Source organism: Coturnix japonica, chromosome 3 (genome assembly GCF_054131305.1).
Source record: "Coturnix japonica strain WE chromosome 3, WE-NBRP24, whole genome shotgun sequence".
Taxonomy (NCBI): Eukaryota; Metazoa; Chordata; class Aves; order Galliformes; family Phasianidae; genus Coturnix; species Coturnix japonica.
Window position 1 is genome coordinate 55123053 of NC_140665.1, and position 17478 is coordinate 55140530.

General features: G+C 37.9%; 1 protein-coding gene across 4 annotated transcripts in view; it reads right to left on the bottom strand.

Moving 5' to 3' along the window:
- Window positions 1-13748: 13748 nt before the first annotated feature.
- TMEM200A (transmembrane protein 200A) overlaps window positions 13749-17478 on the bottom strand; it is a 50484-nt gene continuing 46754 nt past the window's right edge. For all 4 annotated transcript variants that reach the window (XM_015858549.3, XM_015858550.3, XM_085541666.1 and 1 more), the window contains one exon: window positions 13749-16866. In XM_015858549.3, the coding sequence (XP_015714035.2) occupies window positions 15381-16850 (1470 nt within the window). In that variant the 5' untranslated portion in view covers window positions 16851-16866 and the 3' untranslated portion in view covers window positions 13749-15380. The remainder of the gene's footprint in view (window positions 16867-17478) is intronic.

Genomic DNA, 17478 nt, shown 5'->3' on the forward strand with positions numbered 1-17478 from the left:
CAATTTTTGTTCCTACATTTATATGACATCAGATCTTTGGGCACATTTCCAGTGGTATGACTGTAATTTCCAGCTGTATTCCCAGAGGCTCAATAATGTAGAAAGCTTCTGATAAAAAAAAAAAAATGCTGATAAGTTGGAAAAGACTCTATTGTGATCATGCTGTAATACTTCCACATCAAACATTGTTCTGTGGTCTATGAAGAGAGCTTTGAATTCTGCTGGGACTAACAAAAATATAGCCCTAAGTCTTTTTCTTACCAGCTTAAATCTTGTGTCTGAGCCACTAGAATTCTCATGTTCAAAGAGGCTGCAGAAGTGGTAAATATGTTGTTTGAAAAAAATGTGGAGAAAGAGAGGAATAACACTTTTTTTTGTTTTGGTTTGTTTTTTGTTGTTGCCTAGTCATAGTAAAACTAGCAAATAGATCCAGTAGTTATGTAGCAGATCAAGTACATGCATCAGACAAGCTATAAGGGCCTTAATGGAAATTACACATAAACCCCAAAGAAAAGCAACGAGAGCTAGCTTTTAAGAAAGGAAGCCAGCAGCTTAATTCCTAAAGGATGGAAAGGCATTTCATCACAGGAACTGCTGATCAATAAACTATCAGTCAGCTAACTGTATAATTAATTCCTTACCCATGTTTCAAGTGTGACCTTTAAAATAAACCTCTGCCTTTAATGACAGGCTGAAGCTATTTATTTTCTCTTTACACTTGTAGGACCTCACTGGAGGTCTTCACTTGCCTAAAAACAAAAAGGGACAATAATTGATACAAGAGCCACTCCCAAAGTAATGCTTCCTATTTTATTGGCTCAAGACTTCAGAGGTAGTTTTTGGTAGTATGGCAGTAGAGGCTGAACCTTCCCACCAACATTCCATTACATTTTATTGCCATAGGATAATAGAACCATAGAATCACTCAGGTTGGAAAAGACCTTAAATTCATCGAGTCCAACCACGACCCAAGCATTCTACCCTAACTCTAATAAACCTCTGCTAAATCATGGCCCTGAGCACTACATCCAAGCAATTTTCAAACACATCCAGGAATGGTGACACAACCACCACCCTGGGAAGCCTATTCCAGTGCTTAAAAACCCTTTCTGTAAAGAAGTGTTTCCTGATAGCCAACCTAAACTCACCCTGGCACAACATGAGGCCATTTCCCCTCATCCTCTCACCTGTCACTAGTGAGAAAAGACCAACCCCACTCTCTCTGTAAGTACTTTTCAGATATTGGAAGAGAGCAACAAGGTCTCCCCTCAGCCTCCTTTACCCCAGACTAAACAGCCCCAGTACATTCACTCTCTCCTAATAGGGCATATTCTCCAAGCCCTTCACAAGCCTTGTTGCCCTTCTTTGGACCTGCCCCAGCAGCTCAATGTCCTTTCTGTAGTGAGGTGCCCCAAAATGAACACAGTACTCAAGGTGAGACCTCAGCAGTGCCGAGTACAGGGGCAGGATGACTTCCCTAGTCCTGCTCACCACAACATTCCAGATACAAGCCAGGATGCCATTGGCCTTCTTGGCCACCTGGACACATTGCTGGCTCATATTCAGCCAATTGTCCACCTGCACACCAAGGTCACTTTCCATCAGGCAGTTTTCCAGCCACTCCTCCCCAAGCCTGTAGGGTTGCCTGGGATTGTCGTGACCAAAATGCAGGACCCAGTACTTGGCCCTTCAATCCAGCCTATCCAGGTCCCTCTGTAGTGCCCTTCTCCCATCAGGCAGATCAATACTCCCTCCCAACTTGGTGTTGTCTGCAGACTTACTGAGGGTGCACTTAATCCCATCATCAAGATCATTAATAAAGATGTTAAATAGAAGTGGCCCCAGTACTGAGCCCTGGGGGCACCGCTTGTGACCAGCCACCAACTGGATTCAATGCCACTGACCACAACTCTTTGGGCCCGGCCATCCAGCCAGTGGAAGCACATACAAGTGGATTTTTTTTCTCCACACAGAAAAAAAAAGTGCTTATTGACATTCATCAACACTCGCTGAATATTAATGGAGATCAAAGGGTAGACGCGAGCACAGTGAGAGTTGGACCATGTGGGCAACATTTTCCTAGCAATAACACTGTCATGGCATCTATGAAACACTAGGTCACCTCTTCTGGGGGAAATTGTTAGAAGCGTGGCATGAAGGCTGCTGTTCATGCTGGTGAACATGCATAGCTAACGGTGATGACTATGCTGAAAAATAATATTTTTTATCTGAGAACTTGCTCCATAAATTAGTCTTGTTGTTCTCTCTGTGCCTGTTGTAGCTTCCATGGAAATAAATAGAAGGCATTACTTTCAGAGTGACCTACATACATCTGGAAGAGAAATTCTAGTATTATAAAGTAAAGCAGCAAAATATTGACCCAACTCTCCCCTCCTTAACCTCCTTCCTATCAGTCTGACACCCACAGTCTCTTAGTCATCAGAACAAAATGCCAAAGGCATGCATATGCTCAATATGAGTGCAACTGCTACTTTTAAATGGCTATAACATCCTTCCTTGTCACCCATAAATCTTCCATTTATTAAAAACAATAATTAAGTTTTACTTTCATCTGATGACCTTTGCTCCTCCAGCCTGTTAGAGGATCAGCACCAGATAAGTAATTGCTTGCAGGGATTATCACCCTGGACATTCGCCACTGAAACAGTGTGAGCCAGGGTTCTGCCAGGCTGAAAATGCATTCTGTCTGTATCTGGGATGCGTTTTCCGTTATACCCTCCAAATGATGACAATAACCTCCTTCTGTAAATGGTGATGTCTTGCAGTCTGCATTTGAAGAAAAAATCAAAACACAAATACACTTATCCTGTAACTTATGCTTCTCATGTTGTTTGCCTCAAGACACAGCATGTATGTAATCCTCTCTGCCACAGGGTCTCTCAAGTGTTTTTACTAACTATACAATATCTCTTCGTTGTGTTGTCTCCCCTGTCTCAGGGAAAGGGGAGTGCGGGGGGGGTGGAGGGGGGCTGAAGTCTGTACTGCAGTCTTCAAGGCGGGATAGCACTCTGTGTGGGTAAGACTGTATATTTAGCTCTCAAGTAACAGTTGTTGAGGAGCCACTCTGTCTGTCAAGTGCAAACAAGGGCCAGATTTCAGGGCAGTGTACACAGAAATGGCAGTGAATGCATCTATTTAAGGATGTTCATTCCACACACATTTGCCATCAACCACCAGCACCAGCTAAAGCAAGTCTTTGACTTGTGTGAGCTGGGATGAAAGCAGAACAGAGTACCTTGTTTCTTCAGCCCCTTTGCAGGCTGGCATACCTATGGATACCTGGTTTGTGCACTAAGAATGCAAATAGCTACATCCTGGTGGCCTCGAAGGATGCAATAGGCCCCAGGCATGAAATACCTACAGGCATAGAAGTCCATAAGGTTCCTGAGGGTCTTTGCACACAAGAGTTAATCTAAGTATTAAGCAACCTCACTTGAAAATCTGGTGAGCCAAGGTTCTGTAGATACTTAAATGCTTCTGCTGATCTTTGGAGCCTGCAAATGCGCCTACTCCATGGAGGCAAATGCTCTTCCCTTTTTCTAGCTCACATGTCAACTGATCATGTTGCTTTATCAAAACTCTTCTTTGAAATAAATAAGGGATCAAGAAGTCAATGAAAGAAAACAAGCAAATGTCATACAACCAAGAAACTCTCATATTTCACCAGCTCCAAGCTTTGATCTGGCTCTCACTGAATTATCTGCATCTGTCATATGGGAGTGAAAACCCAGATAATTCAGAAATCCAATCCTGAAATAAATCTCTACACAAAAGCACAGAAACAACACATTGAAATAAGCTTTCTTTCCTGCTCTCTTCCATTCTCACTTGAAGGGATTTTTATAGCCAAAGAAAGTAAAAACTGAGGGAAAAGATAGTGCAGTAGGATTCTCTCCCCTTGCACCTACCTGCAGTAGTGTAGTTAATTCGGCAGGCATGAATCCAACCCATCCGCTCAGTTAGATGTCATGTATCACATTATTGGCTCCATTTGCAGCCACAAGATAGAGATTCAGACTTGCTGCTGGGGCACATGGCCTTTTCCACAATGCAGAATCACAGAAACATAGGGGTTGAAAGAGACCACATGAGATCAACGAGTTCAAATCCCCCTGCTAAAGCAGCTACCTTACAGTAGGTCACACAAGTACGCATCCAGATGAGTCTTGAATATCTCCACTGAAGAAGACTCCACAACCTCACTGGGCAACCTGTTCCATTGCTCCAACACCCTTACAGTATAGAAGCTCTTCTGCATATTTTCACAGAACTTCCTGTGTTACAGTTTTAGGCCATCACTCATCGTCCTTTCACTACACATCACTGAAAAGTGCCTGGCCTCATCCATTTGCCTCCCAATTCCCTTTAGGTATTTATAAACATTTATCAGATCCCCCGTGAAACTGTATTTTTATTTCAAGTGCACACAGCTCTACAAGGAGTTTCCAAAAGAAGCTGACCTCATAAAGCAGAGATCTTGCAGTTGGCTACAAATTTCCCCAGTCCAGGGTCTTAAATTAAATTAAGAAATGTAAATAAATAAAATTATTTCTCCATCATTTTCTTACTACTGAGCATTCAGAGAACGCTCAAGCCACACTTCCCAGAGTTTCTGCAGAATCACAGTAAAAAATGGAGGGGTTGGATAGAGTTAGTTTCGCTCTCCAACCAGAACAGGTTCCCAAAAAGAGCAAGAAAACCAGTCTGCAAATACTGCAAGATTTACAGTCAAACCATGGTAGTGTGGTAAAAGCAGGTACAGCAGAAAGTTGTTTGGCTTCTGTTATTTACTAGGAGTCTTTCCACTAGTCCTCAAGCTCTTTCTTTCCCAAATGTGTAATTTCTATCTCTCTATAGGGCCTCTGTCTTTGAGGGACTCCCTTGAGATCTGTTCTAGGCCAGCTTGTGCTTCTTATGTGGAAAGCCACTCCTCTGACTCCTCTGACAGCTTTCTTGCTTGCTCAGCAATCTGCCCAGTTTACTGTCACCAAACTCCCACCTAGTTCATAAACTAGGGCAACTGAAATCTGGTATCTCTGGACTTGAAATTGTCTGATAACACTCAGCTTTTCAGACTGAGTTTCTTCAGTAATCTGCTGTGGCCCTGCTGTTTCCCCACCCTTGCTGCCTCGCTTAGGGAACAGCAGTACGGGTACTCTAGTCCAGGATATAGAGGAAGAACAACAACACACAGAGATTCAGCATGTTGATGTTCAGGAGACATTGCACAAAGAACAGGACATGATGTTCTGTTTGCAAGACTTTGCAATTAGAGGCAAATCAAATCCTGATTACCTGCAAAAACATGCCAATCACACTCTTCTTTGGATTTTTCTTTCACGAAAGCAGCCAGTTCCAGACCACAAGCTCACGTATGATCAATGCCCCATTGTGATTGCATGAAGACCTCTTTTAGTGCCTTCTTAAGAAATATCCCCAGTAACATCAGTTCTTGGCTTTACAGGAGTTTGTAATTAGGATAAACTGTTAATTTAAGGGTAGAAATCACAACGCCAAATGGCTGAAATTAGGAAGGATTTAGTATGGGCAAAATTATTCCCTCTCATTTTCTTATCTGTTAAAGCCAGAATTCACTGTAACAGGAAGTCACAGAACAGGAACATTGCAAAATAAACCTTAATTCCTACTAACAGAAAATTGTATTTTTGTCACTGTATCAAATTAATTTTCTGCTATAACCAAACACATATATGCTGTAGATGATCACATACTTTTCAATATGTTATTTATGTCACTTGGAGAAAGCAAATGTTGTTTTCCTTTTAGATAATGCTACAGAAGTTGTATGTCTTCTTTGTATTATTTGTGTAGGAGAAAGAACAGATGGTTCCTTCGTACTGAAAAAGGCAAATGCTGCATTTTGAGCTTGAGAATGATAGCCATAGGCTTGAATAACATAAATAAATAAATAAATCTAAAGGAAATTATTGTAAATTGGACTAGGCTGATCCCAAACTGAAATGGAAACAATGATAATTTCATGTTCTGAATCCTATGGTCTTCTTGATGGCCTTTTCTGATATTGCCCAGCTCTTCCCAAGTTTATAGAAGTCAAAAAACTGACATTTTGTCAACTGAAATAGATACCAACCATCATTTTAAAGTTGTTGTTCCATCAATTGATGCCACATCTTTCCACTCTGCTCAGTGTATTAAGAGTTCATTTGAAATTGTGGCTTTGACAAGGGATGAGTGTTTAAGAATCATTTTCATTTTCTGTGACAGGTTTTAAATAATACCAGTCCTTTTGTCTCTCACTGCATGTGCTTGCTTATGCTGAATCTGTATTAAATACAAATGCTTTTCTAAGACAGATTATTGTGAAGACACTCAAACTATGAAAGATACGTAGTTTTCTGTAGACACATTTAAAATTGAACATTAATGTTATCTGGACTTGATCTGTGTATGCATGCGCTACAAGCAGTTGTACACTGCTTATCCTGGCATCTGTAATGAAAGTACTTGTGTCACTATTTTCAAAAGCAAATGTAAGCAATATCTTTGAAAATAAGGTTAACTATGACACGTTATTTGTTTGGTGAACAGGTCAGTCTTTCTTTTCCTGAACCAAAATTTTAGCCATGGTACAGGCTATTATATTTTATGTCATCGTGCCACCTATATACTCTGTTTCCATTGAAACCTACGTAACCTCCTTACCTAATACTGTGAATCGCTGTTGAAAGCACAGAATATGTCTGAAGCTCACGCTACTGTTTCTTAAAATAACTCTGATCTTGATGCTGCAAATTATTGTTCTGTAATAATATAGGTGCATATAAGCACATTTGAATCTGTCAAAGCCTAAATATTGCTATCAGCATATACAAAAATACTCAGACTTTCTTTACCTTTACACACTTTCCCAATGTCAGGGAAGAAATAAAACCAGAAAGGGAGTGCAGTTCCATAGAATTTACTGTTTCTGCTATAACCATTAACTCTGCAAGGAGTTTCAGTCTCTGACCTTCCAAGATACCTGCCTCAAAAGGGGGGAAAACAAACGTCTTAGTCTAATCACACTGTCTGGTTTCAAGCCAGCACACAAGCTTCTGTTCCAGGAATTCAAATGAAAGAGATTTCTGCCAAGGAGACTAAAGAATTGTTCACCTTAATAATGGCCTATGCCATATGTCAAGGAAATGATTCCTTATTTAGCTGCCTTTTTTTTTTTTTTTTTTTAAAACTAATATCATGATAACAGAAGTGTATACATTAAGTGCTAAGTCTGATCCCAGTAACATCTCATTCTGATTCAATTCACTGTTGGATTTTTCTGAGGTTCTCCAGAAATAATAAGAGGTTTGCATTATTTTTTAGAAGTTCAGAGAATTTGATAATGTCTTAGACTGTATCCTCTAAGACTCAGTTTGGTACTATGTTATTCTGCACACTTCAGAACTTTAATTAGCCATAAAAGGCACTTGAATCTCATTAACAGTTGTCTATCCTTTCTGAGTCATTCCTCGTGATGATACTGCAACTAATTCCAATGAGGCAGGAATCGATTAAGGCAACCCAGCACTTTGGGCTTAGGCATCACGCTCTCCTCACCCACTTTGTATGATGTTGCTAGTCCCTGCTGAGCAACAGAACAAGGTTGCTCTGAGGTAATATGCTCTGAAGTAGGTCAGTTTTCATATTCAATTAAACATGTTATGTATGTATACAGATATACATATGTATGTGTGCACAGATCTCTTGCATGTATGATCTAGCACATGATTCAAATGAAAGAATTTAATTCAGAAATAATCCTTCCAATCTGTTTTGGAAATCAGTAAGATGTAAGAGGGCTCAGGGACACAGCAGTTGGATATTTTAGACAACTATTAACAAGCACCCATGCCTACCTTTAGAAATCAGTCTGAAGCTAAACAAACGACTTAACAATAATGCATATCAAGTAAACTTATTCTCTCCTCTTTTCAGGAATGGATTTCAATTTCTGCAAATGTGTTTGTAATCACCAAGAAAATGATTGTTTGTCAAACTTAAATAAAGGTAGAAAATCATAGACGTATTCCACGAAATCCTAGGAACTCATTACTGAAATAAAATACTAAAAAGCACAATCTGTTGTTTCTCTAGGAACCAGTAGGTTATGCTGTCATCCAAAATGCTAATTCATCTGAGTCACTATGAAATTTTGGAGGAGGCCAAGATTCCCAATCAGATGCTGCCATGGTATTCTAGTTTTTCCTCTGCACTTACATAAGCGAGCACAGAAGCAAACCAGCTTCCTGACCTGACAGTTTGTTTGCTACTATTGGTTGTTCATTAGTTACTGCTGCCCTAGCTGTTTCTGCTGAGTTCGTTTCAGTTCCTGGTCTGTTTGACCACAAAGCTGTTTAAGAAACAGGATCATGTAGAAAGGGTTGGAAAGACAGAAAGGACCGTGAGTCTGTCTTTTATGTTGGCAGACATGTTTTAGACATCTTAAATCAATTATGCGTCTAGAGATTGAAGCATTACTGTAGCGTGGACATAAATACCAGAGAACCCCTAATGACTCCCAGATATGCCCTAACCTGTTCTACCAATAAAAGGAAAATATAGAGTAGAACAAAATGTTATGTAAAGGCACAAAAGCTTTGCAAAACTGCCAGTCCAGATAAGAGGTATTTATGTCATTCATAGGAAAAAAAAGAAAAAAACCAAACAAATAAAAAAAAACCTCTTGACTCAAAAAGTCAAAGGAAAAGAAACAAATGTATTTTATTATTTAGAAGAATGACCAGAACTGTTTTCTCTGACAATAAGAGACCTCTTTTTAAGAGCTAGTTATAAAGCATACAAACGTAGGAAGCACAGTTTAATGAGAATCTAATGTTCAGTTTATTAACTCATAACCTCTTTTAATCTATTGTATTCACCTGACTCCTCTGCATAAAATTCAAAGAGTACTGTCTTTTAATTTAGTTATAATTGTAATGCCCTTCCTGGTCCCTATAAAGAGATAATGAAGAACACTTGTTTGCTGGAGATGATACAATGTGCTCACTATGTATATCGGAGTACTTTTTGTCTGTTAAAATATAATGAATTCTCTGCAGGTGCAAGATGAATTTAACTATATTAAAACCTCAGTTTAATAATAGCTGATCTTCACATGTTTTGAAACCAGTGAGACCTTTGAAAAACTAGTAGCTTCAATTAGACAATTATAAACTGGAACAATATTCCTTCAAGGTAGAATAGGATATATTTAAATTTAGAATTATTTGAAAAATGCAATGATATGCACCAAGAAAAGTTATGTGAAGTGGTTCTGTACTGCAATCATTTCAAAACTAACTGCATTTGCACAGAAGAACAAAACACAGTAGTGATGGCACCCCACTGGAAAAAATACGAGTCAGACCAAAAACCGAAAAGAATGTGACTCAATTAAGTATGGAGAATAATACTGAAAAGAATACTTTCCATTGCGTAACAAAGTTATACTCATCCTGGATACTCAGTTTTGGTTATTTTCAAGAATATAATGTATAAATATTTAAGCCTCCAGAAAGTCAAAGAAAATAGCAAGAAAGCATGAGAATATTTTTCCCTGTGATGTATGAACTAAAAGCAGATGTACATTGAATAGTGTTTTGTCTTCACTTTGAATTTTTATTCCTTGTAGGAAACTTAATTTCCCAGAAACAAAATGATTGTGAACAAATGGTAGTTGTGACAACCAAGCACAGAGATACCTAGACAGAAGAGAGAGCAGATGTCACCACAAACAGTCATCACAGAAAACACTGACTTGCTTTTGTTAAGTGCCGGGTGTGCCACAGGCAAGATGCTCCTACACACTCAGGTACCCCTGAGCTGATCCAATTAATTTCAAGCAACAAGGAAAAACTACAAAGGACTCCAAGTAAGGTGCTGATTTCAGTTGAATAAATTTTGATAACTTCAGAATAAGTTATTGAAATCAGCCAGACGAGAAGGTTAGGATTTGAGGTAAAGGAGACATTTTTCAAACCAACAGATACAAACATGCACCCTCACCATAGGAAGCTTCTGAAAAGAATTCAAAACCTAACTACCCTTTAACCTAAAGGAAAAGATAGACCATGAAAGCATAAAGGAGGCAAGTTCATTCCAGATGTAGCCTATACCTAAGTGATAACTTTGTCTCTTTTTTTTCAGTTGTGTGCACTATTATGGAAATGGCATAAGGGTATGATGAATAGTAGGAAAAAAAATCTGGAAATGGGAGATAGAAAACTGTGGAAAAATTAAAGAAAAAAAAAGTGTGAAAACAGAAGATGTGTAAATCCTCACCTGTGAGAATGCTGAAGCCTTAAATGCTCTCACACTACAGAAGCACATAATCCCCGTTACAGTTGCCTGAAAAAAATGGCAAATGAAAACACATCATGGCACAGAATTTCAATAAATCTACTGAGCTGAGAGAGAGAGGGAAGCAATTAATCTTTTAAACTGCATTTACAGAGTGCAAAATGAACAAGAGCTATCTGAACACATATAAGCCTGATCCAGATAGGATGGTAGGCTTAAGACAAAGACCTAAACTGAGAATGAGAAATAAGATCAAATGCTGAGATATGTCAAAGACAGATCATATCACATTAAGTTAATATTTCTTGAAATAATAATAATTTTGTAGGTAAAATATGTAGCATATCTTATCCATTCTGACTTCTAAAAGGCTTGTGATACACGGTGCATTGTACATTGGAAATTATTAGCTAAACTGGAAGTTAAGAGAATCAGGAGGAAAAAAAAAAAAAGATCTGAGTATTTAATATCAAATTCAGAGGTGCCAAGATGGGCTGGCAGAGGAAGGTATCAGGAGGCTTCAGTGAGGAAATTAATGGAGTTTTTCAGAGATCCAGCATGCAGTTAATTTCATCATATGACATGTGTGCCACACTTCAGTTCATGCAATCACAGAAGTAAAGACTGGCTTGGGTTGGACGGGACTTTAAAGCCATGGGCAGGGCTGCCACCCACCAGATCAGGCTGCCCAGGGCCCCATCCAACCTGGCCTTGAGTGCCTCAGTGGATGGGACATCACATCAGAGAACCTCATAGCATTGATTCGGTTCGTGCCAGAGGAAAACAAGATGTGCTCCAGCAGCATAAGACATGTTTCAGTGGACAGCAGACATTCAGTCTAACAGGACCAGGTGGGAGCTAGTTTGATGAAAACCCTCTGAAATGCATATGCTATGGATAGTGGGATCCCATCTCCAGCCACAGATCTGCTCCTGTTGGGCTGCACTGACTGCTAATGTAGCCTGAGTAGAGATGTATTATTAATAAGGGAGTAATGAGAAGGAAAACTGAGTTGTCTTAATGAGCTGACATTTAATAATAAAAGTGAAAAAACGTGTATTCAGAGATTAAAACAACTATTTCCTACAAAGCATGAGCCTATTCTGAGAACAGAAAGATCTGTGTTAAATCTGTTCTGCTGTGAATCACAGGATATCTGAACAAATAGTGTTGTGCATTTCTTTAAAAATAGAAATTCTCCAGAAATATCAGTACCTACCAGATTATTCTAGGTTTGTTTGTTTGTTTGTTTTTTAAATAGCCTGGCAATTGGCTGTTGGAATAAAATTAAAGTGCTGATAAAATCTTCAGAATGACAAAGAAAGCATATTTATTGGCAGCTGATAATTTAACTGCTTCAGTAGTTTACAAAAACATTGCATTAGAAAATGAAGGTTTTCATTAGATTCAGAAATGGTTTAGCTATTACCAGGAATGTTACCCTGAATAATTACACTAGCTGAAATAAAAACTGATAAGTATCAATAGTTTAATGGTTCTTCCTATGGTCAACTTACAATGACTCTATACTCTGCACTGAAGCATCATCTGCCAGAATTGGAACTAACAACAAATAGATATACTGCTTTCCATTCAATATGTTCCAATATTTTAATGATATCAGCAAACCTCTGTAAAATAAAAGCAACATCAAATTTCCGCTCTTTACGACACTTCGGGTTGCAATTCTGCTGTCATTGAGATAAATCTTACTGGCTTGGATTTGTTGAATGTAGAAAGTATTCCAGCAAGGATAATTCAAAACACTGAGTCCTGAAACATAACTCAGCACTTTCACATTGGGAACATTGATGAAAGTATTAATAATTGTCAACTGAACGTTTAACTTGTGATAGCTGTGATAACTGCAGCTAATTTTCTCCCCATTTTCATTCAAAACAGTTTGACAAAGGGCATGAATTTGCCCACGAATAGCTAAGTCATACTAATTGAAGCACTCCTGTACTACAACAGACCACTTACACAATTTACATTTTCACATATGCATGCACACAGTCTTGTTAAAGTATTTCTGATCGTTCATGATAATATTACATTTGGCATGAAAATCAAAAACAACCGATAAAGGTAGTGCTGGCAAGATAAAGGCAGAATTTCTCAAAAAGGACCATGGAAACACTCCTAGAAAGAACAAACATGTCTGCAGGAACCTAAGACTACAGCAATCCAGGAAACTCTTTTTCACCCTGCTGTTGTCCTGTCACTGTGGGGCTGCACAGAAATAATCTACATCCATAAAGAAGTCTGTGAACTGAATCAGCAAGAGAGTGAATATGACATTTATGCTCTAAAAATAACAAGATTTAGGACACGTTCCTGTCTTCACCAGGGTCCTTACTTGCCATCTGAGCTACAGAGAGTTCAGACCGGTGCACCTCTCTAAGGTTTATGACCTCTACATATGAAGATGACCACACCTCTTGAATGTCTACAGGTTCTTCCAATTAGATAATAAGTCAGAACCATCCAAAGAATATAGAAAGATGCAGTGCCCTTCATTTCCAGTCTGATGCCTACCCTTGCGGTTAGTGTATTTGGGCAGAAATAGAGTCCTGGACAACTTTTTAAAAACATACCTCTCATCAGGCTTAGCACTTTAGACTTTATGCCTTATGAATGATTTGGCACACATCTTTAAAGTCTGGGATCTGAACACCCAGCAAAACAGGGTTTTTCATTACTTTCAAGAGTTATCGTGTATACTTAATATTTAATAGATGGGATCATTTCTGGAACTTTTGTATATGCCATTATCTAAATGAAATGTTCAATTTTAGGGTAGCTTGGGAATCTTTCAGTTTGTCTATCACACAACTTCTTTGTATTTGCTATTTCAATTTCTTGCTAACTTAAGTCAGTCACTCTACCTTGGTTTTTCGGAGCCAGTAATTTTCTCTGAAGTCAGTCAGTTTCTCAATACCGGGTATTTATGTAATAATTAAAAGCCCATGTTCTGATATACCTACAAAAAGGACAACTCTTCTCACGTAAAACAGTGAGCAAAAACAGTCCTTTAAACTACAACTTAATTTAGCTATTCATGAAATAAAAGTTTACATCGTTTCCGTCTGTTCAATAGTAGTTTCCATTTTTCTAAGCTTCCTTACTGCTAAACTAAAAAGAACGGGATGTTCTTTTAATACAAAATTTCCTTATATCAAAAGCATTTGGAAAAAATTTCATACTACATTAAATAAATAAATATCAGAAGAACAGTAAATTCAGCTTCTACACATGTAGAGGTATCGCTGACATTAGTCATAGTCAAATATCTAGTGGCAGGCTAATATATTTAGCATAATATTATTTACAGTATTATCTTACCTGATTATACTTCAATATTGAAGAACTGAGATTATTGAGGAAAAAATGTCTTACATCAGATATGTAGATACACATTTTATTTTTGTTTCAAAAAATAGCAAATGTCTTAAGAACACAAACCATAAAGTTATTAAAAGCTTCATTGCAAAATATTTCGCCAACTTTATTACAATATATAGGCTTGAGGTTCTAATAGTTAACACTATGCCTCAATTCACTGAGCAAGTAGTGCTCTTGATACATAAACGTTGCACAGTTGAAACTTGGAGCTGAATATTTTAAAAAAATGAGTATTTCTGTCTTTGATCTTTCATAATCAACTGAAGTACAACAACATTTTCACATCTGATTCTTTTTGGGAAAAGCCATTTTAAATAATTCCTGAGCATTTAGGTTAAGTGAATATATCCAAAATGACCAATTAAGACCAACATCCTGCTAAGTGAGCCTTGCAACCCAAAGTGACATTCTCTATCATGTCAGTCATGGCAGGATTAAGGCCTAGGTACCTTAATGAAATAAAACATTCTGGTATACACACTCAAATTCTCATTTTCTTTATAAACAGCCTACAGCTGCCAGTATTGTTCTACATGTCACAAACTTCTGCAAAATCTTGTAAGCTAAGCTTTCAGTGATCCACCATACCAATAATTATGTGAAATCTATAAAGAAAAATTCAGGCAAGGGCTTTCATACTATGTTAGTGTGCATATTGAATTGTATGCTTTGTATCAGCTATTTTGACCATAGAGACCTAGTTATTTAGCTTCTTGCTATTGAGAGGCAATATATTCACTTCCCATTCTTCTCTTCAGAATTACATCACAGTATCATTTGACTATATATCACGTTTTTGAAATCATGTTATCATTACGTTCCTATGATTTTAATTGAATCCAAATTGTTTGATTTTAAAACTGCTGCCAATCAAGGTCCCTTACAGAGCTAACCCCAGAAGGATTTTCAGATTTTTTTTATATGTTTTCCTGGAATTACTAGATTAAATTATAATGTATGTAGAAACATTATTGTACAAAGCATAGTAAGTAATTCACAACACTAGTATTCAACTTGATCAATTACAACGAATTCACAAAAATGTTTTTAATTGTACCCACTCTTCTCTAACCACCCACCTCAATATGTAAACAAGTTTCTCACAATGACAGTGGCAAGATTGTAGTTACTGAGATGTATCATATGTGAAAGACAACACCTAGGATGAAGGCCTGAATTTAACAATTCCAGTACATACTGCTGCTCACTTTCCATTCTAGACCATAAGTAAAATTTTTAGTCTCTCGCAGTCATTAAATAAACAGAACTTATAAGTAAACTAAGCTTTTATTCTAATGCAGGCTTCTGGAGTCAAACTGATAGTAACTAACATGCTTATACAGAACAGAAGGAAAAATGAGTTGGAAAAAATTTGGAACAGTTGTACCAAAACTCTCTGAGCACTGATAATGTACAATATTGCAACTGTATGATACTATGACAAAAAACTTGGCCTTATGAAGATGAAGATCTGTTAGCACAAGGCAATTTTAATATGCTGTTAAGTATTTGGTTAAAACCAGGCTTGTACAATTTTCACTGAAAAGGAAACACTTGTCAAAATGTTTTTGTTGTTTGTTGTTTGTTTTTTTTAGAAAATACTGTATGATATCTTGTAATTTCCAATTTAAATATTAAAACCTTGTTTCTGAAGTTCCCCGCTTTAAACTGTTACTCAAAAATTCATCGTGTTCAAAACTCAAATTATTATGAGATCTTGATATCATAAGAAGCTTTTCTTTATTGGTAAAGTCTTTTTTGGCCACTGATTGTGGCACAAGTAGCCTATCCATTGGGTCTTCTTTGTTTTCTAATTTCATATATCCTTTACTGTTGCTCCGATCCAGCCTGGGCCAGCTGGGATGTTTCCTTTGTTCAGCTTGGACAGTGAGTGTAGATGGACCCCTGTCCAAATCCAGGGACTTTGAATGTGAAGACAGAAGATGCAAAGATGTGTTGGAACCAAACTGTTTCCTGGCAGCACCAGGGGATAAAAGCTTTCCTGTGCTTGGTCCGAAGGTCATAGAAGACTTGAACTGGTCATGCTGAGTGTCCACAAATGAATTATGTCGTGGAAGCATGGCCGGCTTGCAGGATTCATTGGTATCAGTTAATGGAATGGCCAAAGAGTCCATCGAGAGATTTCTGGACCGACTCCTCGTGATCTCCGAATCCTCGGTTATGTTGTCTATACTGGGCTCATCAATAACACAGTTATTCAGTTTAATTACTGGAAGTGTGAAAGCACTAATGGAAGATGATACAATGGATTTCGTTTCACACTTTATAGAACTAGTGTTTTTGTCATCTGAAGCCTTGCTAGAATGAGGGTAAAGTCCATACACTGAACCAGATTGCTCAGTCAGCAGAGGTGGCAGTAGGCTAGCAGTGGTCCTATCTTCATTTAAAGTAATTTCATCTTCCTCAGCAGAACTATCCATTCTAAAACTGCTCTTGAAGCCAGAGAAAGGTGCGACTGTGTTAGCAGCCAGTCGTGATGCACATGAGCTCCCACTGTGCCTGAGTTCTCCTTCCCCTAGCAAACCAGCAAAGGCACTACTCAACTGCTTTTGTTCCTTGATCCTCAAGGTGTGGATGTCTATTACAGTGGAGTATATGTCTCTCATGTGTATGATTTTTGTTTCCTTGTCACGGTTTTCATGTAGAATGGCATTTGCACAAATAAAAATGAAGATTCCAATGCCCATGGTAAAAGGGCCCAACATCTTCATCTTATCTGAGTGCACATGCTGCTCAAAGAAACGAAGTAAAATGCTTCCTTGGTTTCTTAGGACCTGGGTTTCATTAACTGATATGCTATCTTCAGATGCCAAAAGCTGCTCCTTTTGAGGCCAGTATCCAAGGATGGCCATTGCAATTCCCAAGAATGCAATAAGCACTCCCAAAACAAGAAAGAATCCTGATGGAGAATAGAGTCGAATTTTGCCCCTGACAATGACTACATCTGCCCTGGGCCGGCGTCTGACTGGTTTTTTCTCCTCAGAAGCAGGTGCTGCGGCAAGATTTACATGTTGCTGAGATCTGGCAGAGTCTTGCCTTTTCAAGGCAGCCAGTCCTGTTATGACTCCTCCGGTTGCTATCATAGTTCTATATTGTGTCCTGGGGGAAAAAGAAAGCAGAAACATTGATGCAATGAAAGTTTGTGTATGCTTTGTTAATATATAAATATTTATTGATAATTAAATTATTAGTACTTTCTAAAAGCTACTACATCTAAATCCAGTTAGGACATAATAGAAGTTTTAAGATTTGCATGGCATTTTAAAAATGTTTTCACGTATCTTTTATAAGCCTATTAAGACCACTTCAGTGTCAACTACAGAATCACTTCTGTCTTCTGAATAAAGCTGATCTTTCTCTCTGCATGCTTTGCATACAATCTCCGTTGTTACATCACAGACTACAGACTCAGTTTAGTTTACCCAATAATCAATTTTCATAAATTTCAAGCTCATGAGTTCAAAACTTCACTGCTTTTATGAACTGGTTTTATGTTTTTTCATTTTATACTTTTTACACTTGGCTGTCTGCTATGTAGAAAATATGAACCAGCATGGGTTTATAAAAAGAAAGTCATGTTTGATCACTTATTTATGAGTAGAAGTAATGAATAAAATGACACAGTTCAGGATAATTAATTATTACTTTAAAAGACATAATCAGACTTGAAAATAGATTATAAGGTTAATTAATAGATTAGAACGAATACTA